This window comes from Eublepharis macularius, chromosome 18, assembly GCF_028583425.1.
Source record: "Eublepharis macularius isolate TG4126 chromosome 18, MPM_Emac_v1.0, whole genome shotgun sequence".
In the NCBI taxonomy this organism is placed as follows: Eukaryota; Metazoa; Chordata; class Lepidosauria; order Squamata; family Eublepharidae; genus Eublepharis; species Eublepharis macularius.
The window spans coordinates 27629648-27656723 of NC_072807.1; the positions used below are offsets into that span (position 1 = coordinate 27629648).

The 27076-nt window shown below is 41.6% G+C and overlaps 1 protein-coding gene across 1 annotated transcript in view; it reads left to right on the top strand.

The window, feature by feature from the left end:
• The window catches only part of SECISBP2L (SECIS binding protein 2 like), a 39769-nt gene extending 13879 nt beyond the window's left edge, over positions 1 to 25890 (top strand). Inside the window, exons 4-18 of the mRNA XM_055002536.1 lie at positions 1135 to 1276; positions 4261 to 4484; positions 4602 to 4626; positions 6001 to 6116; positions 7289 to 7408; positions 9000 to 9083; positions 11192 to 11359; positions 12424 to 12565; positions 13269 to 13438; positions 14183 to 14315; positions 15868 to 16030; positions 17428 to 17648; positions 19976 to 20130; positions 21225 to 21441; positions 21934 to 25890. Coding sequence (XP_054858511.1) covers positions 1135 to 1276; positions 4261 to 4484; positions 4602 to 4626; positions 6001 to 6116; positions 7289 to 7408; positions 9000 to 9083; positions 11192 to 11359; positions 12424 to 12565; positions 13269 to 13438; positions 14183 to 14315; positions 15868 to 16030; positions 17428 to 17648; positions 19976 to 20130; positions 21225 to 21441; positions 21934 to 22622 — 2769 coding nt within the window. The 3' untranslated portion in view covers positions 22623 to 25890. The remainder of the gene's footprint in view (positions 1 to 1134; positions 1277 to 4260; positions 4485 to 4601; positions 4627 to 6000; positions 6117 to 7288; positions 7409 to 8999; positions 9084 to 11191; positions 11360 to 12423; positions 12566 to 13268; positions 13439 to 14182; positions 14316 to 15867; positions 16031 to 17427; positions 17649 to 19975; positions 20131 to 21224; positions 21442 to 21933) is intronic.
• Positions 25891 to 27076: the final 1186 nt, after the last annotated feature.

Here is a 27076-nt window from a genome sequence, read left to right on the forward strand (position 1 = left end):
ACCAAAGAAGACTCTGCAGAGGAAGGCAATGGTAAACCACCTTTGCTTCTCATTTGCCTTTGAAAGCCCCTTGCTGGGGTTGCCATAAGTCATTTGTGACTTGACAGCACTTTGTCCCTCTCAGCCCTCTGTCCCTCTCAGTGTCTGCTGTCCTTCTCCTCTCGTAGGCACCCTTAGATCCAGTTCATTCCCATGTGATTTCTCCACGGCCAGCCGCAGGAGAAGGCAGGATTTATAGCCACAGTGTCTAGGCAGTTGTGTTACCTGAAACAGTGTTGCAGTTGTGTGTTGCTGAAAGTGTGTTGCAGTCTGTCACTCTAACTTCCAAACTAGTGTTTCAGAGGTATTGTGTTTATGGTTCGTGTCTTCACCTGGATGCAATCTGAAAAACTTTAACCCAATTCTGTGCAAGCTTGAATAGGTGACACAGTTAGGAAGATACTTGTTTAATCCATGAACTTCTTTATTTAACAAGTATTAAATTAAAATATATGACTAAAAGAAACCCAAAACTATATACACATGAAAATATAAAGGTATTAATGTTAGTTGCGTAACAGAAATTGCATGTTAAGACCTGTGAGATAGATAAATAATACTTTTCAATAATTTTTGTTTACGTAGTTAGTCCCATCCCACACCTAGTGATTTAGTGCTGCTTAATTCCTTTTCAAGATGTACTGAAGTAATTATCATCTCACCACCGGATTATTCCAGGATAGATGGAAGTTCAAATAGTTTCCAGTTCCTAGCAGTCAACAGTTTTTCAGTTATTCAGTTTAAAATGTAGAAGTGTTAGATGTGTTTCTGTATAGCGTTTCCTGATGCTTCAGTGACCATGTCAGCAGTTGGATATTCTGGGCTTCATATTCCAGATGGTGTTCCTGTGGTTGACCACTGCCTTCTATTGTGAAAAAAAAAAAGATTGATAGCTATCAATACACAAAGCATCTGAAGTTAGTATTGTAGTTATTGCCTATGCAGATTATTTTCCATAATCCACATTTGCTAGGTACTTGCAACAGAAAGGAGTGTCTTTGTTACTTTTCCAGCGCTCCCTTAAAATTAAGTCTTGCCTAAACAGAGTCTTTGGCTTACATGCTAATCTTTATTCCTTGGCTAATCCTCTTGCAGCAGCAGCAGCAGCCTTCACAGGTGCACATAAGAACCAAGAGGCCTCCAGTGAAAAGTGTTGCTACTCAAAAAGAGACCAGTGCATCGGGCCCTGAGAGCAGACCAAAAATCGTGTTGCTTGTGGATGCTTGTCAGCAAACAGGTATGCCCAATGAAGGGGTGTCTGCGCATGACCGGGGGGGGCGGGGGAGAGCGAAGGCCTGCTGACGGTGCTTTGACCTATCAGAGAAATCTCCCTGTACATACAGTGTTCTTCTTTATGCAGCTGATGGTAAGAGTTTAAACGTTGGCTGGTTCTGGAAATGTAGTGGACTATTAGGTGAACGTTGCCTTTGGCTGGAGCAAAGTTTTCACTGTCTCAGATCTTGTTCACCTTCTCCACTGGCATCCCTAGGCAGCATTCTGATGGATTCTCTTATCTGGCCCCAGTCCCAGATGGTTGCCATCTAGGCTCTGTGTGTGTGTGTGTGCGCGCGTGCGTGCGTGCGTGCGTGCGTGCACACCCCACCCAGTACAAACACTGATGCTTGTTTTTCTGGGGAATCTTCCTTGGAAAGCACATCTCAGAAACATGATGATGCTCACAATCCTTACCATCTAGCTGTAGATAAATGCACATACTGATCATCTTTGGACACTTATTGAAGCTCCTTGAAGTCATCAGTTTTATTTTCACAGTGCAGCCAGTACTGCCACATACTTGCATATATTATGAATTATCTGGCAACCAAAATAGAAGGCACTGTTTGTCCAAAGCTATTGGTCCTTATTCTAAAACGTTTGGAAGGTGTGTCCTAAATCTGAGTTCTGCTTGCCTTTCAGATTATAAATGTGTTTTATTTAAGTTTGCCCTCCTAGCTTCCCAGTGATACGGCTCTGAGCATGTTCTGAAGGGTGTTTTGTTAGGTTATATTCCATCCCAAATCATGGGTGGGGGGGAATACATTTTCTACAGCTAGGGACCCAGGCTGATTTTACGTGCCTAGGAATGTGCATATATTCCTGTTGGTGGTACCACCTATGCTACAAGAGCTTGCAAGAGCCTCGTGGCTAGCATATCGGACTCATATCTGGGAGGCCCAGGTTTGATTCCTGGCTCTTATCATGGAAGCTTACTGGGTTCCCTTGTGCTAGCCTACCTCACAGGGTGAGGGTAAAGTGGAGAAGAAGAAGAGAACAATATAAGCTGTTCTAAGTTCCCGCTGGGGAGAAAGGTGGGGTGCAAATGGAGTGAAGAAATAAATCCTCTCTCCCTGGGCTGCACTGTATGTTACATTGATACCATATGTGGAGCTGTGAACGCTGTAAGCGTTGCATAAATGCAAAGTCTTATTGAATGGTGGTGAAAGTGAGTATCTGCAACCACATGTCCCTATTGCAGCATCTTAGAATCCTGTTGGAAGGATCTTGGCTCCTGGTCAGTTATACCTATATAATGTGTCTGGTTGGAAAAGACGTTGCTTCTGTCATAAGATGATGTAATTAAACGAACTAAGCCGTGAAACTGATGGGTCAGTTGTGTTAAATTTGAGCTGCCCGGATTAATTCAACAGAAACCAGCATTATGCAGCTTGTCAAGGGAGCTGCTTATTACCGTAGTTAATTTCAGCCTAGTCAAGCTTTATCTAATGGCATGTCGTATTAGCATGCGGTTTATAATGCTTATAAAGTGTCCCCAGTGTGTGTCACAGCGTTCAGAACAGAGAGGTCCTTGGCCAGAGATCTTGCTATCTTGTACAAACAAAGGTGGAGACAAGAAGGCTTGATAAAGATATAGCATTGGGGTGGAGGTTGCTAATTGAATTACTTAAGAATATTTACAGTTTTTTTGGCCTTAAATGTCTTTTTCTCTTTTTTGTGTAATTTTCTTTCGCTCGCCATGAAAGCGAAAGTCAGCCAACTTGCTCTAGCCTTTTTCTTTAGTGGAGTCACTCATTCATTTCTTTACACTTCACTGAGATAGGATACGGATGAATGTGTTTCAGAGACTTGAGTGTGTTTTTTAATTGCAGCTCGATTTCTTTTAATCAGCTGGGAATTGGAGTTAGTTGTGACATGCAGTCCAGCTATAAGCAGAGCTTACACACCTCTAAGCCCATTGACTTCAGTGGACTTAGAAGGGTGTAACTCTCTTTAGGATTACACCAATAGTGGCAAGAGAATGAACTCTGTTCTCTATTGCTGCCTCCTCACTCAGTGGCCCTTAAATAAGCCATATTCATCTAGCCTTTGTGGGGATAGTACATGGGGATAGTAATCCTGGCCTGTTGTGAGGATGACAAGAAAAATAATGTGTGTGGAGCTTTTTGAATTATATAAAATATATTTATTCTGAATGTAAGGAGAAGTGCTATAAAACTCAGTATCTGGAGAAGTGCTGTAAAATTCAGTGTCAGCGTTCTGTGATGCCATACAAACTATGAAGGGAATTATTTGTACTTGCCCATTAGTCATTTCTAGGAAGAAGTATTTTAGCTATCAATGGGCAGATTCAAAAGTCACTGATAGTGTTTCTCAAAAATTTTGATCTTGGGTATATAGAAAACATCATTACAGAAGAAGACTTAGAATGGCATCAAGCTTGCTCATAATGGGTTATATTCCATTGCATTGCATTAGCTTCATTTATTTTAGCGTAGCTTTAAAAAACTGTTTAGACACTCTAACAACATAATTTATTATGTCTTGTGATGATAAAATTGCATCAAGAAATGGGCTTTGATGATAGTTTACTAGAACAAAGAGTTTCAAGATAATGTTCAAATTTTCACTGTTACTTGGAAGCTAATTTTAATTTTAAAAAAAAAACACGCTTTCAGCATTATACCTTTTGGTGTTTCTTTGCTCTGGGAACTGGAGCGCCTAGACTGGGAAGGGAGAGTACCTCCCAATTGCCACTGCAGTGAAAACATTTGTAAACCTCCCCCCCCCCCCGCCGCCTTTTGTACACTGTAGTGTGCCTGCAGCGGCATGCCATATTAGCATGCTGTTTATAATTGAAATTCAAAAGCTGGTGCTACGCTGTCTTTTTTTTAAAAAAAAATTCTTGGTATGTTTCTGCGAGCTGCCTATATATCAGTTCAAGAACTTGTAGCGCTTCATAATTCCACTCCTGTTGCCTTGCAGACTTCCCCTCAGAGATAGCCAACAAGTCGCTTTCAGAGAGCATGGCCACGATGCACTGGAAACCAAAAGCCAGGCGGCGGCGAACCTCTCACCCAGCCGAATCCTCTAGTGAGCAAGGGGCCAGTGAGGCAGATATTGATAGTGACAGTGGTTACTGCAGTCCTAAATACAGCAACCAGGCTGCAGCTGTGACCTCGAGAAGTGCAGACTCCATCGCACCAAATGTAGGTAACCCGTTCCTCCCCACCCCACACACACACACTTGAAGATTAAAGTAACACAGTATTACCGAAATGTTGTAAGGAATGAGCTCTAAAATTTGTGTTTTTTTCTCTTCCCAGATTGGAGAGCCATCAGTACATTCAGGTACAGTATCTAATATTAACCGATCAAGAAAATGTGAAAAGGCTTAAGCTTCACCCATTTTTCCTTGTTATCCCCTAAACAAAACAAAAATCAATAAAGCAAGTAATGAGCCTGTGTTTGAATTACATGTGAGATGTAGTTTGGTGCTGTCCCAGCCCTTTCAAAATGTCTCTCTACTTCTATGGCCTTAACTCCACTGCCTCGCAGTTGTGTTTATGGGAGGAGTGGCTCTTAATCTCCTCTAAACTTCTTTGGCTGACTTGAGCAACTTTAATTTCCTTTGCTCTCTCGTTGATATTTTCTTAGTGGCTGTGGCCTTCCCAATTTTTTTACAGTTCTTATTTAGTTAAAATATTTATTAGCTGCTGCCTGTCGATTTGAAAAACGCTTGAGGTGGATTACAACATTAAAATAACTGAAATCATCAACAGTAAATATTGAATTCCTAAAACAATTAACTTAATCACAGCCTTAGATGATACTGAAATACAAACAGCAATAAAAACATTCCTACTAATAAAACATCAAGAGAGAATAATAAACATTGATTAAATTTTTAAAAATGAAGTGGCAGTCAGAGTAATTTTAGCACTAAGCAGTGAAGTCGCGTAGCGAAAAAGCATTTGTCAGCAAGATCTTATCAGGTCCTGATGAATCAAAGCAGCTTTAAAAACAGCAATAGTCCACAGTGGAGGCCATCAAAACAGCATACATTTAAGAAAGGCCCTGAGTAAACAAACGTCTTTATTTGACCACTGAAAAGTCTACAGTATTCATGCTGACCGAAAGCTGATAGGTGGGAAGTTTCACATCTGAACCACCCAAGCTGTGGCCACCCACCTTAAATCAGAAGTCAGGGGCTTACAGATGAGCAAATGTTCTTCACCATCATTGGTGTGTAACTGCTCTGCCAGTATACTTCAAAACCTCTTTTTCTGTTTCTGGTCTTGTCCCTCTTTTTTTTTTTCTTTAAGCATATTTCTCCTGATCTGTATTGAAGAAATTCTTAAGACTGGGGATAAGGCTTGAATCCTGAATGTGCCGTTCTTATGCTGACGTCACACAAATAATTTATAGTAGGGTAGCAAAGGTATATCTGATTCAAAAGAAAACATGCCATATTTTATGCACGGGTGTAGTGACTGTTAATTTCAGGACTATTAATTGTTTCCTGCCACTCAAGATTATCTGTGTTGAAATATATGTGGGGCAAATTACAACCAAGATCTTTATTGTACTTGTTGTTCCACATGGTGCTGTCATGTCGGTTCGATGAGGAACGTTCTCTGCGCTTTGTGTTCACACACCCAGTATTTTATTCATAAAAACAAATATGTTTGAATAAAAATTATATTTTTGTGGTGCTTCTTTCAGGTGGTGTCTCTTGGGCCAATGTCAGCTCCCAGGCTACTCAGAAAAAGCCCTGGATAGAGAGAGCTCCATCTTTCACCAGAGGGGGAAGGCAGCCTGAGCATCGTAGTAATTCACAGGTAACCTTTCATTGGAAGAATCTAAGAAGTCGGCCTTGTATAAGCAGATAAAACTGATAAACTTCTATCGTGTTATGAGTTGGAGCTGGTCCCACTCATAGGCAGTGTGGCACATTGGGATTTTTTTGGGGGGATGCCACTAAAGGGCAGCACATCATTGCTGATTAGTACCATTATGGGGGGCCCTGTCTTGGCTGCTTCAGTCACCAGAAAGGGTTGAGCCATCTGTGTTCATTTCCTTCGTGTCCTTTTGAATTTGAGTGTTCTTGTTGCTTAATTCTCTGCTTACATACTTGGGATGAACAGGAAAGTAGGGAGATGATGAGAGTGTCTATTACCCCTGCCCCAAGGCAGGGGGAGGACTGTTGCTGAGGACCCCAAATCTTCATTCTCTAGTGCATCATACAACTTCCTTTTGCAACAAAATTATAAGAACTTAAGAGGAGCCCAGCTGGGTCAGACCAGTGGTCCATCTGGTCCAGCATCTAGTGGTCAGCCTGAGTACCACAACAGGGCATAGAGGCCGAGGACTTCCCGTGATGTTGCCTTCTGGCACTGGTATTCAGAGTTTTACCGCCTCCAAATGTGGAAGTTCCCGTTGGTCACTATGACTAGTAGCCACTGATAACTGTGCTTGTGTACTGCTCTTCTAGGCAGATTAGTGCCCCACTCAGAGTGGCGAGCAAAGTCAGTTTTGTTGGTATCCTCACAGTACAGCTGGGGAGCTGGGGCTGAGAGGGGTGGCTTAGCCAAGGCCACATACTGAGCGCATGGCCGTAGTGGGATTTCAACCAGCAGAGTGGTGATTCACAGCCTAACCTCTTAATCACGGTGCTACAGCAGCAGCTTCATGTATCCTCCATGTATCATGTATTGAATTATTGCTGAAATCCAATTAAGGCTTGAAAGTTTCTTCCATCCAGACTTCTGATTAAGTTCTTCTGGTCCAGTCCTCTAAATTTAGCTTTTCTAGCACAGATTGTCTGTGTGAAATCCCTCATGCTGTTTTGTGTGTGTATTGTTGCTGCTTCCTTGTAAGTCAGTTTCTAGGAAAATAACATGATAGAAGGACGATTGCATAGGCAATACTAATTTTTAAGTCAACTTATAGTACTGTCTTTTTTAAGCACCACTTTTTTTAATACGTATTTCTTTTTAACATGCGCACGTAGCCTGCCTTTCGATGCAGGGGGCATAGCACTTCGTCGGAGAGAAGACAGAACTTGCAGAGACCTGTACCAGGAAGCCCATCAGACAGAAAAGACCAGAGTCCTGAGCCTTTATATTTTCAGGTGACTTTCCCCCTCTTGTCAGCTTTGCTTCGCTTGAACTGAAGAAGCTGCTGCTGTAGGCTGTATTGGACCACGAAACCCATATTGTCTGTTTAAAAAAAATATTCTAATATTCAGTAAGCCAGAAAAAAGAAATCATGCTATGGAAAGAAGTAAGATTAAAAAGATCTAAGTCTGAACTTGTTTAGAATATTTATTTTTACCTAAAAGGGTTACAGAATAATAGTGCCACAAAACGACTTAACATGAGTGATATGTGCAAGAGGGAGGGAACAATAAATAACTTGCAGTGCAGGTGAGTGTTGAGCAGAAGGGTTTTGCTACCAGTGTTTGGGACTTGTGGCTGGGAAGTTCTATTTGGACCACTGAGCCACAGCCCACTGTACAGAACTCGAATCCTGAAGGAGGGTATTAGTTGTGTTTGTCCCATTGTACATCGGTGCCTGCTGTATATTAGTTTACTTCCATTTTAAAAAAAACCTGTTGATTAGGGTTAGGAAGCTCCTTCCCCCTCCATGGGTAAGGGCTACTAACAGGAAGACGCAGGATTTAACTGATATCAATGAAGTGGTTTATTGTGGCCTCACTTAAGGCCAACCAGGGGCTTTTCGGGGCCTGATTTAACAGAAGCTGCCTTATGTCAAACCATTGTTCTCTAACAGTGAAATCTAGTTTATTGGATACATTATACTGTTTTTTTTTTTTAAAAATTCATTGGTCTTTAATTGTGGTTCAGTTTTATTGCAGTGTTTATTGTACGTATGATACCAGTCTTGCGTTATAATTCTGACTTCCACCTTGAATCTCAGTGAGAAGAGCAAAATAGATAAAATGACTAGGTAAATAGAAATAAAAATAAGTCCATCTAGCCTATACCATCAGACCATTGTTCCATCAAGATCAGTACTGCCTTCTCAGACTAACATTGGCTCTCCAGGGTCTTGGGTGGAGGGCTTTCCTATACCGTGGATCCTTTTAACTGGAAATGCTGGGGATTGGACCTGGCGCCCTCTGTGTGCCAAGCAGATGCTCTTCCACAGGGCCATGGCCGCTCCCGTAGCACCGTCTGCTTTGGAAGTTGCTCTTCATGATCGGGGAGGAGGTTCTTTTCCAGCCTTAAGCTGCGGAGCTGCTGTGCCTTGAGCCTGGGAACTGTTGCATACAAGGCATGTGTTCCATCAGTCAGCTGTGCCTCCTTTGTTTACCTGCAGTTACTCAATGCCTCATGAGTTGGATGTCTTGTGGCACATCTTGTCTTTACTTAGACGTGTTGCATAATAAATGTGCTCATTTCGAAAGCCTACCAATTCGAATGTCAAAACTCTTCCTACAGATCTCATGCTGTTGGTTTTCAGTGTATCCTCTCCCTGTTGATATCGTCCCCGTCCCCCTCACAACTGTACCATAATTTAACTAATCAGCATCTTGTGATTAGGCAGTTAGCAGTATGTTCTTTTAATCATTTCACTTTTACATCTCTTCACTTCTTCTAACTGAGTAATGTCTTGCTGCCTGCTAAGGAGGAAACCCTTTGAAATTTCGGTTTCTGATTGTGTCTTTTTAACACTTTTCCCCATCTATATATATCTAGGATGAAGAAGAATTTCCAGAATTAAATAGCGACAGTGGAAACTCTAAAAGTGCTAATATGCAGCAGAAACATGCTCCAAAAGTGGTAAGTAAAGGCATAGCTAGCCCATTGTGATTTAAATATAATTCCGATTTTTCAAGTAAGTATGGGTTGTAAAACACTTTCTCCAACTGTGGTGAACTCTGCTTGTCCATGAGAATAAAAAAACATAGTATGGGGTTTTGAGAGCTTTAGCTTCGGCTTCATTAAGAAAAAGGTTTCTAGCCCTTAGCTGCACATGCCTGAATGTGCTCATAATGCCAGCTGAAATCTCAAAAGCCATGTGAGTAGCTTAAAATGAGCTTTGCAGTAGCTGTGGTTGGAGTGTCTTGCACAGCTCCTTCGCCTAACCCATGGCTAGCAGAATGAAAGGATATTTTAATTTGTTGGGGGCATTTACACTGCTTCTCAGACCAGATGGGCTTCCAAAAGCCTGTCACTGTTAGGATCCAATGGACAGATACAATATAAGATAGATCCAGAGGAGTTAGCCATGTTAGTCTGTAGTAGCAAAATAGAAAAGAGTCCAGTAGCACCTTTAAGACTAACCAGCTTTACTGTAGTGTAAGCTTTTGAGAATCACAGTTCTCTTCGTCAGAGATGCATCTGATGAAGAGAACTGTAATTCTCGAAAGCTTACGCTACAGTAAAGTTGGTTAGTCTTAAAGGTGCTACTGGACTCTTTTCTATTTTGCTATAAGATAGTATACACATATCAGGTGGGACTGTATGGCATTCTCATCCAGCTGTTAATGTTCCACCATTTTTCTTTCCACCATCACCTGAATCTAATCCGGCTTTCCTGATATAGATTGAACAGATAGGGAGGTGTAATATGCATCCTTGTTTGACACCTTTGCCGGTTGGAAACTATTCTGTTTCTCATATTCTGTCTGAACAGTAGCCCCTTATCCAGAGTACAGGTTGTGTATCAACACAATCAGATGCTGTGTCTCCAAACGTGTCTTTTAAAATCATCCATAGCTTTTCATGATCTACACCGTTGAAAGCTTTGCTGTAATCTATAAAGCACCAACTGACTTCCTTCTGAAAATCTCTGGTATATTCCACTATCCAACAAAATTTACTTTTGCTAATACTCTTCTGAGCATCTCAGCTTATAAAGTGAATTGGCTTAGTCATAGAACTGTGACTCTTCTGTTCACGTGATCAGAAAACTGCTAGGCTGCATTGAGCAAATCTGATCATATGCCCGCCTTAACTAGGTCATATGATAATTATGTGATAGGATTTAGCATAAATGAAGGGCCCTGCTGATTGGGATTGGTTGATGTTAATAGAAAGGCCCAGTGTATGTGATGGTACTACAAAGGACCCAAATTTGTGTTCTGTGAATTCATATCAAAGCACTGGAGCGAAAGATCAAAGCTGTCCAAACAGGCAACATTCAAAAGTTTCATGTGCATGGAAATATATACTGCAGAGTCTTGCTTTCATTGTGTTACCTCTTCACAGTACCTCCCTCTAACTAATGGCTGGGTGTAATCTGGAATCTACCCAAAGCTATAGAGCCATCTCACTCTAGTGCAGTGCAGGTTAAAATAAAAATTTCTATGCATGTTTAATGGCTCTGATGTTGGAGGTGATGTCTGTCTTCTTTTCCCCACTCCCTTCCTGCTAGCAGTTCACCCGAACTCCCAGTTTTCAGAAGCAGCTAGCTGTTTGCTGTATGGCAGCTTGCTCATGGTGTGCAAGTACCCACATCAAAAAGCTCCTTGTACAGAAGCTGTTTCATACATAGGTTTCTGCCAGAAACCTTAGGCGCTTTGCAGCAGTATCACTTTGTGGAATGATCTTCACTTCTCATGAAGAGCATTACACTGTATCAGTTAAGGGAATGAGATGCAAGTCCATGGTTACTTGATTGTCTTTGACAAGCATCTATCCCCGGACAGTTACCACCTCCTCCCCAATCTGCATTGTACAAAAAATAACACTGACCTACATTGCAGGATGAAGGGATTAGTGATGTGTATGAAGTGCTTCCTCCGCTTGCTACGAGGGCAAAGCATCAAGTTGGCATCGCTGAATGAGTCTGGGAAATGAGGTTGACCTTTAGGAAGCTACATTTGTGCTTTCCACTGTAACGACTCTTTTTAAAAATTGTGCAATGTTCTCCTTGTTAACCCTAGTTGGATGACTTGCCTGAGAATTCCCCAATCAACATTGTACAGACTCCAATTCCAATCACTACCTCTGTTCCAAAGCGGGCCAAAAGTCAAAAGAAGAAAGCGCTGGCTGCGGCGTTGGCCACCGCTCAGGAATATTCGGAAATCAGCATGGAGCAGAGGAAACTGCAGGTCTGTTTGTTTCAGTGTTGTAACTTTAAGCAGTTGTGTGTTCAGATCAAGCATAGCCGGCTGGCAACCCATTCAGGCTCCTGAAGTGATTTATGTTCCTGCTTCCCCATCACCCTCCCACAGTGGATTTATCACATTTTAATCTCAGGCTGATGGTTTTTCGGAAACAAAATTTGACAATTTCACTTGTTGATAAGTAGAAAAATCTGTGTTTTTTTAAAAACCAGAAAAATCCCCGCTTTAGTGATACAGGGTTGGATCCAGGCTACCTTTTCCAAACGTGGAATGGAATTTCCTGCCTCCCCCTTCCCACTGCAACCCACTGATCTCCATGGACTGCTGCTCCTGAAGTACAGGGGATCTCAGGGGATGATGAAGGGAGTCTGTGGCAGGAAAGGGGAATTGGTGGAAGCTGCCAAGGAGATTTGATGGAAGCTGGATCTAGCCTGCAGTTTCTATGACTTTTGAATTGAGTGCTCTGGCTGTACCTGAACACACACATTCCAGTAACCATTAAGAGCGTAGTTGCTAGAGTACTTAGAGCAAGTATAGTGTATTGCCAATGTACTATAGTGGTTGCAGTGTAGGGAGATGGGAGATCCCCACTCTGCCGTGGAAGCTGTCAAGGAGGTTCTGGGGTTATGCGCCCTCGGCCTAACCCATCTCACAGGGTTTCTGGGAGGATAAAATGGAGGAGCGGAGAATCACATATACTACCTTGTGCTTCTTGGAAGGAAGGGTAGGGGAATTGTTCTAGATAGGCCTTATTAATGCAGCCAGGTCATCCACAAGGTGGGTGGTTCAGGTGGCAAAGTACACTTCCATCTCTCGGGTTGCTTTCTTGGAAATGAAATGCTATCAGACTATAGAAGTTGCCTATATGCTTTGTTTCAGACTTCTGGAGCCCAAGTCCTGTTACATTGCTTATTAGATGTTTTGTTCTATTGATTGTGTTGACTTGCGTTGTGTAATCCACCTTGAGACTCAATGAGAAAAGCAGACTATAAATGAAATGAGTTCTCTCTCTCTCTGCTTAGATACCAATGGTGTCGTTTTTATTGCAGGAAGCAGTTTCGAAAGCAGCTGGGAAAAAGAGTAAAACGCCTGTGCAGTTAGACTTGGGGGACATGCTGGCAGCCCTTGAAAAACAGCAGCAAGCTATGAAAGCTCGCCAGATCACCAATACCAGGCCCCTCTCATACACAGGTGGGCACATTTTTTAAAAAAAAATGGCTCCTAAAGAGGCCATTAAAAGTGAGCTTAAGGCCCTTCTTATGGCAAAAATAGTGAACACAGGATTTACGTGGGACCATAGTGCCATCTTAAGCAGTGTTTGCAACCTTCTAAGTCCTTTGACTTCAATGGACTTAGAAAGGTGAAACTTTGCTGAGGATCACATTATAGAACTTGTGTATCCCCCACCAAAGCGCTACTGTATAGAGTATGAAGCAACTTTTGAAAATGAAGAAACTTCAGAAAGCAGTTTATTACATGACATGGGAACAGCTCACGAAAGACAAGCCCAGCCTCTTTTGGGCATGCAAAGCTAGAGAGGTCCTTTGGCTGGGGTATAAAGTTGTTTCTTCAGCAATGCATACATCATAGATGCCCACTGGGATAAATACTACTGTAGTCTTTGTGATGCTGGCATGTATAGCGTGTTTCCATTTTCAGAAATGAACAACTGTGTGTTCTCTTGTAGTAGTGGGCTAAGCTCAAGTACAGCCAAGAGCATTTAAAAGCGAGCTCATTCCATGATGTAATTTCCTATCATTGTTGTCCATTCTTTATTTCCAAGAAAAGGAAGTGCTTTTGTAATGAGAACTCATCCACAGAATAACCTGAACATGTGTCTGTTTTCCTTCAGCCATATCTCTTATCCCATTTACTTTGTTTTGTCTACTTTTAGTTGGTAGCCCGGCTCCTTTTCATGCTAAAGAACCCGCTAACCGAAAATCCTTAGCTAAAGGTCAGCCTTCAGTGGGTTGCCTCAATCCGTTGGATTCCACTGCCCCCAAAGTAAAACGAGGGAAGGAGAGAGAGCTTTCAAAGTTGAAGCGTCCTACAGCACTGAAGAAGGTGAATGACACTCCTTTTAGAAAAATCTGTTTATTCAAGAGAGAGTCCATTCTAAAAACAGTGATAGCAGTATTTTATATGCAGAACTGCATTCCTGTTCTTGGCGGCCAGACAAACCCTTAAGATGGCCCGGTGTGATGGCCCTCCACTGAATCTTTTTCATGTCTCTGAGATACCTGGGACTTTCTACATCAATTAATTACAAATGAATTTCATACCTTTCTATATATATTTCGAGAGTTCATAGTTTGGAGAAATGTTATGACTTGTGATTATAAGACGGTGATGGCTTTCATGATAAACATTGACAAAGGTGATTGAGCAAAGGATAATAAAGGGGGGAAATATTGATGCAAGTTTGAAAAAGGATTACTACTAAATTTGGTGGTAATTTGCATGTACTGCTGTGGCTTTTATAATGCTTGCTGTCCTGTCTTTCAGTTTTCAAAAAAAATGATCATTCATATAAATAAATTATATCCTGCTCTTTCCTCCACCTTCCTAGTTTCAACAATACTGTGGCAAATGGGTGCTCCCAGACTACTCACTGCATTCATCAATTAATGTTTCTTAAAAAAAAAAACCCTGGTACTTCTTTTAGGTCTGTACTTTGAACAGAGAGACGGTGTCTGAATGAAAACTGGAAACTTTTTCCTACAAAGAGAAGGTATTTAGTTACAGAAGGAGCTGATATTATTTATAAACGTCCTAATTGATGGAAACTTTGTTTTCATTGTCCTTAAGATTATCTTGAAAGAGAGAGAAGAGAAGAAAGGCCGCTTGTCTGTCGATCAAAGCCTTCTGGGGGCTGATGAAGAGCAAGAGGTTCCTTTGGATCTGACTGCCAACCAGTCAGAAGAATTAGCATCTCAAGAAGGTTAGACATGTAAAGATGAGCCTAAAATAACATGCTGGAGAGTCGCAAGTTGTTATGACCCTTCCTTTCTCTTGTGTAGATTTGGCCTTTAAGCCTTTTATTCTTGCCCCTCTTGGTAGAGTGCTGCCACCAGGAATTAAATTCCAGTATAACTTAAATTTCTCCTTTTAGTAACGTGCCCAAGGGTCAGCCTTTTTCGTGGCACTATGTGGGCCTGAGGAAAGGAATTGGATATAGGAATGACAGATACTCTGGGATATATATAAAAAAGTAGAACTTTTATTTTTATAAGAAGCATATCGGTTTCCTATTATTTCTAAAACTTGATGGTTTCAAAAGAGTAGTTCTCAATTCTTAAAGTTACTTTTTAAACCCAGTCACACAGATCTCTCAGGCTTCATGCACAGTTTGCCTGCTTTTGATATTAATTTCTTAATTACAAGTAAGACTTTTTCTCAGGTGCGTACACAGTTTGCCTGCTTTCTCCTGACTGAATGTTCTTTCACAGACACACAGTTCAGGCTACCACACAGGTTATATTTCTCTCAGACAACATAAACAAGCTCAGGCTGCACCCAGCTTGCCTCTCCTGCCCTGACTAAATATTCCTCTCAGAACTGCTTAAACATGCTCAGGCTGCACACAGCTTGCCTGCTTTCTCCTGATTAAATATTTCTCTCAGAACTGCTTAAAAATACTCAGGCTGCACCTAGCTTGCCTCTCTTGCCCTGACTGACTCTTTTTTCTCCACTCTCGGTCTAAAACTTCATTCACTCCACCCACACTCTCAGACATCAACCAGTCATCTCACTCACTCATCCTTCTCACCCCCACTCTTCATCTATACCACACCAGCATTTAAAGACACATACACACATTTACTTAAAATCATTACACAAGTATTGCATGCATTTTTGGTAATATAAACCAGAGTCCAGATTAAATTGCTGAGAGCCTTGGTTCACTTATGGCCATAAATCAGAACTACTTTTTCTTATGTATTTTAGGAATACAAGGTTTGTGCTGTATTTTCATTCTAAATTGTAAATGAACAGTGAGCCAGAAATCTTCTCCATTGCAGAAATTTCCATTTGATTCTTGGGATATGAATACAAGACTTTTTTTTTCATTTAGCCGTGTCTCATAAATACGCTCTGAATAATACTTATGCCTTTAGTAGACAGATTCATTGAGAATATGTCGGTCAGTGGCTGTTGGCAGCAAGGACTAGCGGTTCCTCATTGTTTAGAGGCAGCTGCCTTCTGCTTATCAGGGGGCCTAGGGGGAAGGTGGCAACAGCAATGGAATTACCTGGCAGTTTACGCAACACTTCTCAATTTTTTAAACTAAAGTAAATACTGTTTGTGTGTGTGTGTGTGTGTGTGTGTGTGTGTGTGTACTAGGTAGGGTTGCCAACTGTCTGGAGAAAAGAAGTCCTGTCCTTATAACAGAGGCTAAATGGGATGTTATTTACCAGCAATGATGTTCCAGAGACCCTCAAAACTGTTTTTGTGTACAACTGTTGTTTGTGATGTTCTTCCCTCCATTGCAGAAACTGGTCTGAGCGTGCCTAGTGATGCCTCTCTCTCTCCAGCAAGCCAGAACTCTCCTTACTGCATGACTCCGGTCTCCCAAGGCTCTCCTGCCAGTTCAGGGATAGGGAGTCCCATGGCATCTTCGACCATAACCAAAATTCACAGCAAGAGATTCAGAGAGTATGAACTTCTTCCTTTTTTTTTTTTAATGCAAATACTTTTCGCAAGAGCTGTTTAGTTTGCACACACACCCAGTCCTGCGTGTCAAATCTCACAATGCTAAAGCATAGTGTGCCACAGATGGGGAGAGCAGGTGCATTTTTATTAAGGTGCCTGCCGAGTAAATATCGCTCTCCCAGCCGTGCCACTGTAGTGTGCAGAATGTTGGACCAGGGTTGGGGAGACCTAAGTTGAAATCCCTGCTGTGACATGAAGCTTGCTGCCTGGTTTGAGCCAATCTCTCAGCATAAGCTACCTCACAGAGTTGTTGTAAGGATAGATTAGCTGGAAGATCTCCATGTACACTCCTTAAAAGAAGGGAAGGGGGGATGACAAAAATTTAATACTCCCTTTAACAGTGTGGTTGCATTCCTGAATCGGAATGGAAAGTGAAACAGGTCACCAAGAGGGTATTGATAGCACTGGTTCTAATGGCAATGTGTTTACAGTGTTGCCGTTTCTTGCATATGAGTGATATGAGACAGCAGCGGAGGAAGGGGCAACCAGGGGTTAGGCTCCTCTACTGGAGTGTTGTGGGAAGTCCATCCAGGTCATCTTCCACATCAGGGCTTCCTGCCGGGCAATCTGCAACCACATTCCCTAGGGCTCCTACCAAGGACCTGATCCTCATCAGTGCAGGTCTTTTATAGGTCTTTTACATAACTGGGAGATGGTTATCCCACTTGACAGCAGCACCTTGTCGCTTCTGTAATGGTAACATTTCCTTCCAGCTGGACTGATCATGTTGTGCAGATATCTGCTCAACCGCCACATTTTTTAAAAAAATTACAGAAAGAGCCTCATAGGAAACAGCTTGATAGGAGCTATTACTGTACTCTGTGCCACAAGAGGGCAGAAATATGGCCAGTACCCTATCTGACCCAAGGGGAAACTTGCTTTCTCATAGTGGCTTATCTCCTTCATGTCTGAAGCGGGAGTCCGTGTACTTGATACATTCTATAACATAATTGCTTTGTTCTAGGGATTCCAGCCTGGTGTGAAAATCTCATCCTGCAAACGTCTTGCATTCTCAGCTTTTGTTTGGTGGAGGCAGTAGGGAGGAATTAGCTTAGTGAGTTCTTATTATTCTAGGAGGTGCTGAACAGTTGCCTCCCAGTTACACCAGTGGAATGGCACTTAGTGGCCGGTTAGTAACAAATTCTAGTTTATAATGGTTATTTAGTATGCTTAAAGTGTCAGAGCATTTCAATGCAAGCTTTTCATTCTATTAAAGAAGAAATTTGCCAAGGTACCTTTGGAGTATTGGGAGGGAAAACTACACCAAAAAAACCCTCATGAATAAAAGTGATTGACCTGAATGCAGCATGTCTTACTGTGTGCTTTTTCCAAACTGACAGGTACTGTAATCAAGTTCTGAGTAAAGAAATAGATGAGTGCGTGACTCTCTTGTTGCAAGAGCTCGTCAGCTTCCAAGAACGCATTTACCAAAAAGACCCCATGAGAGCGAAAGCAAAGAGGAGGCTTGTGATGGGTCTGCGAGAGGTCACCAAACATATGAAACTCAACAAGATCAAGTGCGTCATCATTTCTCCGAACTGTGAGAAAATCCAGTCGAAAGGTATTACATTTGCAGCGTGTGATGCCTTTCCACGTGAGCCCTTATGAGGTTGCATCTAGTTGGACTGGGTAGTGGCCTTGATCTTGTCAATGTATGAATCATTCAAGAACACGTGTAGAATGTTGTGCGCACACCAGAATTTTCCAGTTTGCCTCACTTCGTGCTGCAGTCCCTTGAGCCTCCTGAGAAGATGATTCTCCAGAATACCATACTACGTCGGTCAGCCTGGGATGGGGGTGGGGGGAGTTATCAGAAATTGCCACATGCACTCCCGCACATGATCAGAAGTGCTTTCTGCTCATATGAGAAGATGTTTGTGGGAAGGGATTAGCTTGCTACAGTTGGCATGCGTCAGATGATTTATATGCTTGTGTAGTTGCTGAGGATTCTTGGGAGTAAAATTCTCTGAGTTGAAAATGGAGGTATGCTAAACCTGCACTTGAAATGAGAAAACTGCATGGTTTGTGTTGAGGACAGTGAATGGGTCATTTATTTATTTGATGCATTCTTTTCTGCCTTGGCATTCAAGGCGCTTTACAATTCAAAATAACGACAGGAAACGGGACGGAAAAGCAATGGAGCCAGTCAGTTTTATACTCTATATCAGGAGGGATAAGCAGATATTGGTATTGCTCTAAGTCCAACCTCTGTGTGCGTGCGCGCGTGTGCGTGCGTGCATATGCGTGCCACATATCCCTCTTCTGCTTTGGTTTTAGAACATTTTAATTTAATTTCTTACATTTATATTCCGCCCTCCCTGCTTTCGCAGGCTCAGGGCGGATAACAGAAATACAAGTATCACATAACATTAAAAACAGTTAAAAGCACTATGTCATATCATATATGATATCTTCTATTTACATATAAATAATTAAAAAGCAGCACATAGTATAAATTTGGTGTTTCTCACAGCGGTTCTTCCAGAGCAAATACATACAGTAGTAATGAGTGTGGCAACAGCATCTGCGTTCACATAGGGGCGATGGTTTAAAAAAAACCCTCCATGGGGGGGGGCACCGCCCGGCGTCAGCCATATGGCTGGCGGAATAGCTCTGTCTTACAGGCCCGGCAAAATGCAAGCAAATCTTGCCGGACATTTCTTTATGTACATTAGAACATTTCTTACGTACATAGCCAAATTCGTCCCCCTTGGATTCAATATAATTCAGTTTCTGATGCTGAGACAGCTGTGCTGCTAGAATCTCCAGCATCTGTAGACTTAATGGAAATATTTATTTATTTTCGGTTTTTATTCCACCCTCCCCACACAGGCAGGCTCAGAGAGAACAATCCTAAGTCATTTATCTACTCAGTCTGTCTCAGATCTATTGAGTAGGGCTTACTCCTACAAAAGTCGTTTTAGGATTGCACTAAGTCACCCGATACGCATCAACCATAGTTACCCAGTACACTCCCAACATCACCCATTGCCTTCCGCTATAAGACTTCCAGACTTCTTTCAGGGCTGATATCCTTTGAGAACCTTGATCTGGCCATAACAAATGAGTTCATTTATAAATTTTCATTTTTAAAAAGCGACTTATGACTCCTTTCCTGCTTGCTCAAGATGTAGTCCATTTTTTAAAAAAATGCAAAAAATAATCCAACCCCCTAAAAGTCCGCTATTTAACACATATTAATACAACTATAATAAACCCAAAGAGAACTTATACAAAGCATACCCTCCACTTCTCCAGAACACTTGGTTTGCCCAAAGGCTGCTTGAAACAAAATAATCTTATGAACGCTCATAAATTAGAGAGGAAGGTGAGTTCCCTTACTTTCAAGAAAAGCGTTCTAAAGAGAGGGAGATACCGGTGAAAGTTAAAGCAACAGATTCATTATTTTGTTTAAGTATGTAGCGTCTTAAAACCATCAAAGTATTTCTTTTAAATTTTCTTTCCTGTTCTTATGCTAACTGGATCTTTTAGACGGTATGTTTGAATTATAGACTGTGAATCTCTGTTGTGCGGGGGATACCTCCTATGGCTGTTTCGCCCATGATGCATCAATAAATCTGGGTTTGTCACAGAAAGTACACTTGACGAGGACCTTCATCCAGTCCCAGCTTCCTAATAACATGCCTTTTAAGACATGCATGTTTTAGATGCAACTTTTTAAAGTATTTACTTTATAAAAGCATACTGTGTGAACATATTCCTAGTTTGTCCTGTGTCACACGGACTGCGTACACACAATCCCTGTTACGTTGGGAAATTATTAGCTCTATTTAGTTATTTTGGGTAAAAATATAAAATTTAGCCAACTTTGGTTAGCTGCACGAGTGTTTCAAGCTTAGTCTCTTCTTCTCCTTGGCATGTACCCAGGTGGATTGGATGAAGCCCTGTATAATGTAATCGCCATGGCACGGGAGCAAGAAATTCCTTTTGTTTTTGCTCTTGGGCGTAAAGCTCTTGGCCGCTGTGTGAACAAGCTAGTTCCAGTGAGTGTGGTGGGAATCTTCAATTACTCCGGTGCGGAGGTAAGAACATACTGTCTCATGTTAACCGTTGTTGGTCTTTCACAGTCTTGCCGCCACTCATGTAAATACTCTTTTGAAGTAGAGGATTATATGGTTTTTAAAAGCCAATAAAGGTCTATTATTTAAGATACCACTTAAGCAAAAGGTTACACAAACTGCCTCTCTTCCTTTTGCTCTAAGTTCTTTGATCTAACCTGATTATAATCAAAAGCTAAATCAGAGCAAGGAGAAATAATAATTTTCATTTAATGCTGAATAAACAAGCTTAGAATGCTGTGGGGTTATCTATAATTCTTCGACAAGCCTTCACATCTATCGTGGAGATTCATTTAATAGACATTTGACTTTTTAATGGCGCACAAGGATGTCCCATCCCAAGTTTCAAACTTAACTTCACTAGGAGAATTCAGAATAAGGCCTTTGGATTCATTTTATCACTGCACATAACTGTTTTTTTCACAAAACTTGCCGTTAGTGCAGAACTGGAATGAATTTTGCTCATCCGTATTATGCAGAATACAATTCAGTATGCAAGTTTTTCCTATGGCTGAGAAATCAATGCTGTCCTTGCATCTTCGGTCTTGTAGTCCTTCCCCAGTGGGCAGTTCTTTCCCTGAGCTTGGTTCATGACCCTTGTGGGTCTCCATCCGTCAGATGGGGCTGCTGCCACTGCTGTTAATCATCTTTTCCTGATGTGTTTTGGTGCAATGTTTTTGTTGTAGGAAAGGGAAAGGGAGTCAAGAATCACAGGTCCCGAGGAGTTAGCCGTGTTAGTCTGTAGTAGCAAAACAGTAAAGCGTCCAGTAGCACCTTTAAGACGAACCAACTTTATTGTAGCATAAGCTTTCGAGAGCCACAGCTCTTTTCATCAGATGCAAGTCAAGAATGAGTGGGTTGTTTCAAATTTCTTGGCCACCTTGAGCGTAGCTTGATAAGTATTCTTTCAGGCAAGGCTCAGCAAGCATCTTAAGATGCGGATCATGTTTGAAGTCTCTTTTGAAAGCACAAGGCCTTCAAAGGAAAGAATACTGAAAACATGGAGGGTATGTTTTGAGTCGTTCTTGAATTGCACCATGGCTCTCTCTGTCTTCTAGAATCTGTTCAACAAATTGGTGTCGCTAACTGAGGAGGCCAGGCAGGCCTACCGAGACATGGTTGCAGCAATGGAGCAAGAGCAGGAAGAGGCCTTGAAGAACATTAAGAAAGTGCCCCACCACATGGGGCATTCTCGGAATCCTTCTGCAGCAAGCGCCATTTCATTCTGCAGTGTTATTTCCGAGCCTATCTCAGAAGTGAATGAAAAGGAGTACGGTGAGCGTATTTTGAAACAGAAGTTTTGCCCCCCTCCCCCTGCTGTGTAATTCAGTCCAGACAGCTCTGTCATATGCTACATAATCTTTCTGTCTGATCACAAAAGGAAGTGATAAAGTTCAGGGCCAGTGCTGAGGGTTACGTGATTGATCCCAAGCCCATACCACAGCAGAGGACTTTCTGCAATACCCTGGAACTGCCTGGCTCTGCCCCTTCTTACTGCCTGCTTGTGGGGGCCCTCTTTGAAGCAACAAGTAGTAAGGAGAAGGAGAGCATCTGTTGCCAGACTCCTTAGACTCTTGGTGGCAGTTTAAGTTGGTCACGAGGAGGGGAATTGAATGAGGTAGCAGGGAGGATAGATACCCTGTAGGTACCTTGCTCAAGCTACTCCCCAGACTCGAGGTTTCTCCTGAGGTTTCAATGTCTGTGTCTTAGGAGAACCTCTTAAATACCTTCTGAATGTCAACCTGTCTCAAATTTTCATCCTGACAGAGACCAACTGGAGGAACATGGTGGAAACATCTGATGGACTGGAAACTGCTGAGAACGAAAGAGAGGCCTGTTGTAAGGTCACTGCTCCAGAAAAACCTGGCAACCCTAAGGTGGCAGTGGCAGCAAGTGCTGCCGTGACAACGGCTGCCAACAAACAGCTCTGTCTAGCCACAGTCGGGATCACCTCCGTCACAGTTTATGGGAAAGCACTGGGTGGGAAAGAGGAAGTGAAGCCAGATGACCTGGAATGGGCCTCACAGCAAAGCACAGACACAGGGTCCTTAGATGGCAGTTGCAGAGATATTTTGAACTCCTCCATGACCAGTACAACCAGTACTCTTGTCCCAGGAATGCTTGAAGAAGAGGAGGATGAGGAAGAGGAAGAAGAAGATGACTATACGCACGAACCTATATCCGAGGAAGTTCAGCTCAACAGTAGAATTGAATCTTGGGTCTCTGAGACCCAACGGACTATGGAAACACTCCAGCTTGGGAAGAGCCTCAGTAGCACAGAGGATGATAACATTGAGCAAAGCGAGGAGGAAGAACTAGAAACCCCCGAGCAAGTCGATTCGGTGATTGACAGTGAAGAATGGACGACAGATAAGCAGGCATGTAAATCCCAGCAGAATCTCACCTCCTGCGGTCCTCCGGATACCAAATGTACAGACTCTAACTATATACCATAAACGCAAGCACACAAACTCAGGAAACTGTAATATTTTAAAAACTTAACTGTTGTAAGGATTTGCAGCCATGGCTTTACATGCTTCATCTCGGCATTTTGCACTGTGTCATGTTTAATATGCATATTTAATTCACAACATAAATATTTTTTGTAGCTGTCTTTATTACTTTTTCCATTATGAATCTAGTGTGTGTGTTTAAGGAACATATGTCTCTCTTCCCCCCCCCCATCCCGAAAGCATAATGTGTGTGGAAACTGTCAATAGGTATCTTTTTGTGTTCAGGATAGAATACTACTTTATAAGTGATCATTATGCAAAATTCGAAGATGATAAAAATTTTTCTTATCTGTGTTTTAAGCCTGGCAACAGTGACCAATACTAGCTTTGTTATTTATTGCTTATCCTGAAAGTATTTGGCTGTATATTATAATGTACCAGCATTGAGAACAGAATGAACTTATTAGCAGGCAAGGACGTCAGGTATTAGACTGACCTTGCTTACAAGACAGTTAGAAAAATGACTGGCTAATGTGCCTCTGCCTCACTGCCCTCCTAGGATATGTGCTTGAGAAATAATACTCTTGAGCTGCTGGTTGTAACCTGCTAAAACACATTTAGTAAGGCATTCTAAGATATTAACTACTTTTAACACTGTCACCATGTCTGTAAAGACCACAGCGAGGGGAGTTGATCGCCACAGCAACTTTAGGGTTTTTTTTCCTTAGTTTGATTGGTATCTTGGTTCTTTACTTATCTCAGGAATGTGAATACATTTTCGTAAGTGGTATGTAAAAAAAAAATATAAAAAATGCCAAGTTGAAGAATTGGATCCTAACTCTCTTCAGTGGACAGCAAGGAAGATACTGTGGTTCAGTTTAGTAGTGGAGGTGAGGGGGGGGGGGTCGTGTCTTAGCATGCATTAGGCCTGACTGTGTCTTGCCTTTGGATCAGTCGTAAGAGTTTTTTGTTCTTAAGAATATGAACTCTTCCATTCTGTAGCATTACATATGCCAGAGGAAAAAGGTCTTCAAAATGGTAAGAGGCAGAAGTGATTGATTCAGTGAAGAGAATTCATTGATTTAGAAAAGAGCATTTCAGACTTCTTTACAGGGCTCTTAATTTACTGAAAATAAAAGATTTATCTAACTTTTGCATGCTTTGATTCCCCCCAGTTGTGCTTAGTAATAAGCATCAGTGAAAGTACCCCAAGTAAGCTGCATGAATTCTAATGGTGAATGTAGGGTTTTGGTGGTTTTATTATTCATTAGTAGTGCAAAACCACACACACACCATGAACTTTGGAACATCCAGTGAGAAAATACTTCACACTTGGTGCTGTTCACTTAATTATTTTGGACCAACAGTTTTAAGCATTTTCAAAACTAGTTTATATTGTACAGGGTCGGGGAGAGAAAATCAGACATAGTGTTTTAAGATCTTATACTGCTGTTACAAAATGAGGGGTGATGTAGTAGGGAAAAAGCCAGTGTGCTAAGTAGTTTCTGGGCACAAGCTAAACAGGAAAAAGTCTTGAGTTCTGAAATGACTGTATACATCCTGCCACTGGAGTATTCAAAAATTGGTCTCTGTTCCACCCACCTCTTTTTTGGGAGGTAGTAATTCAAAATGCCTATTTCTGGATTTGGTGCTTTCAGAAACAATCTGGCCCTAGATTGTGTTAAGATGCTTGGCAGCTTCTTAAATAGTATAGCCAGTTTCTCGGTTATGGACTAATATAGGGTTCCAAGTTCTGTAAATGAGCTCAGTTATCTCACAATGTATTATGTGGAACTCCTCCCCAGCCCCCCGCCCCCCAGTTGTAGCAGAACTTTGTGGGGCAAGAAGGACACCAGTCCTCCTCCAGTCTGGTAAGTGGCCGCAGTACAACAGTTGGGAATAAATGAGATTTCGTGCATGTGTGTGAGAAGAATGTTAGTTTGTATTCTACATTAGGAAAGGTTTTCCAGTGTTGTGCAATGAGGGTTCTGTGTTTGTGTGTGTGTATGTGTGCGTGCGTGTATATATTTATATATTGTCTCCTCTAATTGTCTCTGTTCCATTTCTTTTGATAAGTTACCTTTAAACGCCAAGGTAGCTTTGTGTGTTATGTAGTACAATTTCGATATTGGCACAGACAGTTTTAAGTTCTTACACACTGAAAGAAGGCTATTTTTGCTATGGTATGTGGATACAGTTTTTAGGACAAGTTCAGCAAGTATTTACTCTGCTTAAATACCCTGTCTAGTGATCTTTATTAGAGGTAACATTGGAAGAAGGGGGCTTTGCGGGGGGGGAGAGGGTGTGATGTGTCAGATGGTCATTAAAATGGATTGTTTGGGGTGACTGTGCTTTTAAAAGTATTTATAAACCTCCAGTATTTTGTAAAGCTATCTTTCCATGGGAAACAGAAGCACAAGGTGGGTCCAAGCACAAATGTCTTGGATAGGTATAATGTCTGTAGGCTGTTATGTTCCAGACAGCCAACAAACCCCGTGGAATCAATTTCCCTCTACCTTCCCGTTTTAAATTTTAAACAGTGTATTTAACAGATTTGCAGCTTGATCCGTGAATGGTTATATTGGACCACTGTTTTTAAAATTAAAAAAGAGGGAGATCCTTTGGCAAATGCACTTGTATGAATTCTGAACACAACACACGGGAGAAACCTGGAATGTTCTTTGGGTGGCTGGACAGACACACGTGTCATTGAGCCAGTTCTTTAACTGCAAGTTGTTAAATGTTAGTAGCACGTGGGCAAAAAAAGCATTGTTTGGAAAAGCTACTGTTTGCTGAAATTGTCACAGTGTTTTGGGTCTTATTTTTGAAGTTGTGCCAACTAATCAAGTCAATCAACCAGATTTTAGTCACTAATTCAATATATATATACCATTTTAAAAAAAGTAACAGCCATAATGGAAATTGTACAGCGCTCTACCCAGTCTTAACACACAGAAATAATAAGAAAATGTCTATTAAATCAATTAACAGTTTAAATTTAACAGTCAGTAGAAGTGGCACAGTCCAATTAATGTTCATATGTGGTTAATGTATCATTTTTTAAAAAGAGACTGTAATAAAGTAATGTCTGTCAATCTTTGATACCTTCATGTTTGTAGTAACAAAACTTAACAAAATCATTACAAATTGCACCATTAAGAGGTTGCCTGTTTCCCTTTTATGAAGAATAATTGTTCTATCATACTTTTTTTGAAGTAATAACAGCTTTTTGCACTATGTAAATACTAGTAGGAATTCTTCCATAATTAATAAAAAGTATTATTTAAGAAAAGTAGTGTGGTGGCGCTTTGTCCAGCTGGTTATATTCAGCATCATGGTTGACATGGGGAAACTCTGGCTGTTTTTTTTAAGTTAGTCCGAAATACCAAGTGGGCCAGCGGGAACACACATTATAGTGCTTATACTTCCACTTGTGCTGCTCACAAGTCTTCTGATGCACTGGTTCAGCTAACAGGTAGTGGTACAACATGGGAAAGGTGAGCAGGAGTGCTGGTTTGAACTGGGCTTGTAAGCACTCCTGGCCATGTAGTTAGAGTTGGAGTAGACCCAGGTTCAAATCCCTACTCTGCCATGGAAGCGCTCTGGGCCAATGTGGGACAGTCACACACTCTGTCTCACAGAGTGGTTAGTTAGCATAAAATGGATGAGGGGTACATGATGCTGTAAGTTGTTTGGGGTTTCCATTGTGGAGAAAAGCTGGGTATCAGCATCTAAACAAAATTCACTGCTTCTGAAAGCTCTGTGACAGGCCATTCATAATGCAGATGCTTTCCTCCATCGTTCATCATGGTCAAAGGCTTAATTCTTCAGGTCGCTTCTGAAGGGCCTACAGCCAAGTTTCTCTTCCTGTGAGGAAATACTAAACCATTCAAAAGTTTATTTTCATGAAACTAAACAACTTATGCACACCGTGTGGATGCTAGAGGGTTCTGCTTCCTCCTGAGCATGGCAAAGGCATGTTGAGATCAGGTTTGTGTATCGCTGAACTGATTTGTCACAGCATGACTACTGGCAGCAGAACGCTAATGAAGAGGGTGTGTGTGAAAGAGTGGGATGAGTGAGTGAGATGATTGGCTGACAGAGTGTGGGCAGAGTGAATTGCAGTTTTTAGTTACTGAGGAGAAAAGATCCATTCGGCTTTCTGGTTTAGATAGGCAAGCTGTGTGCAGCCTGAGGGTGTCTGCATTTATGAAATATTCTAGTTTAGACAGGCAAACTGTGTGTGCGCCTGAGAGAGAAAGTTTATGTATGTATATCAGTGTGACTGAACCCATGTGAAGAAACTTTAAGAATCAATAACTCTCTTTGAAACTGTCAAGCTTAAGTAATAGTGTAAAACCAATACGCTTCTTTTAAAAACTTTATTTTGTTTTTTTTCCATCCCAGAGTATGTTATTCCTCTATCCCACTTCTTTCCTCAGGGCCACATAGTCCCA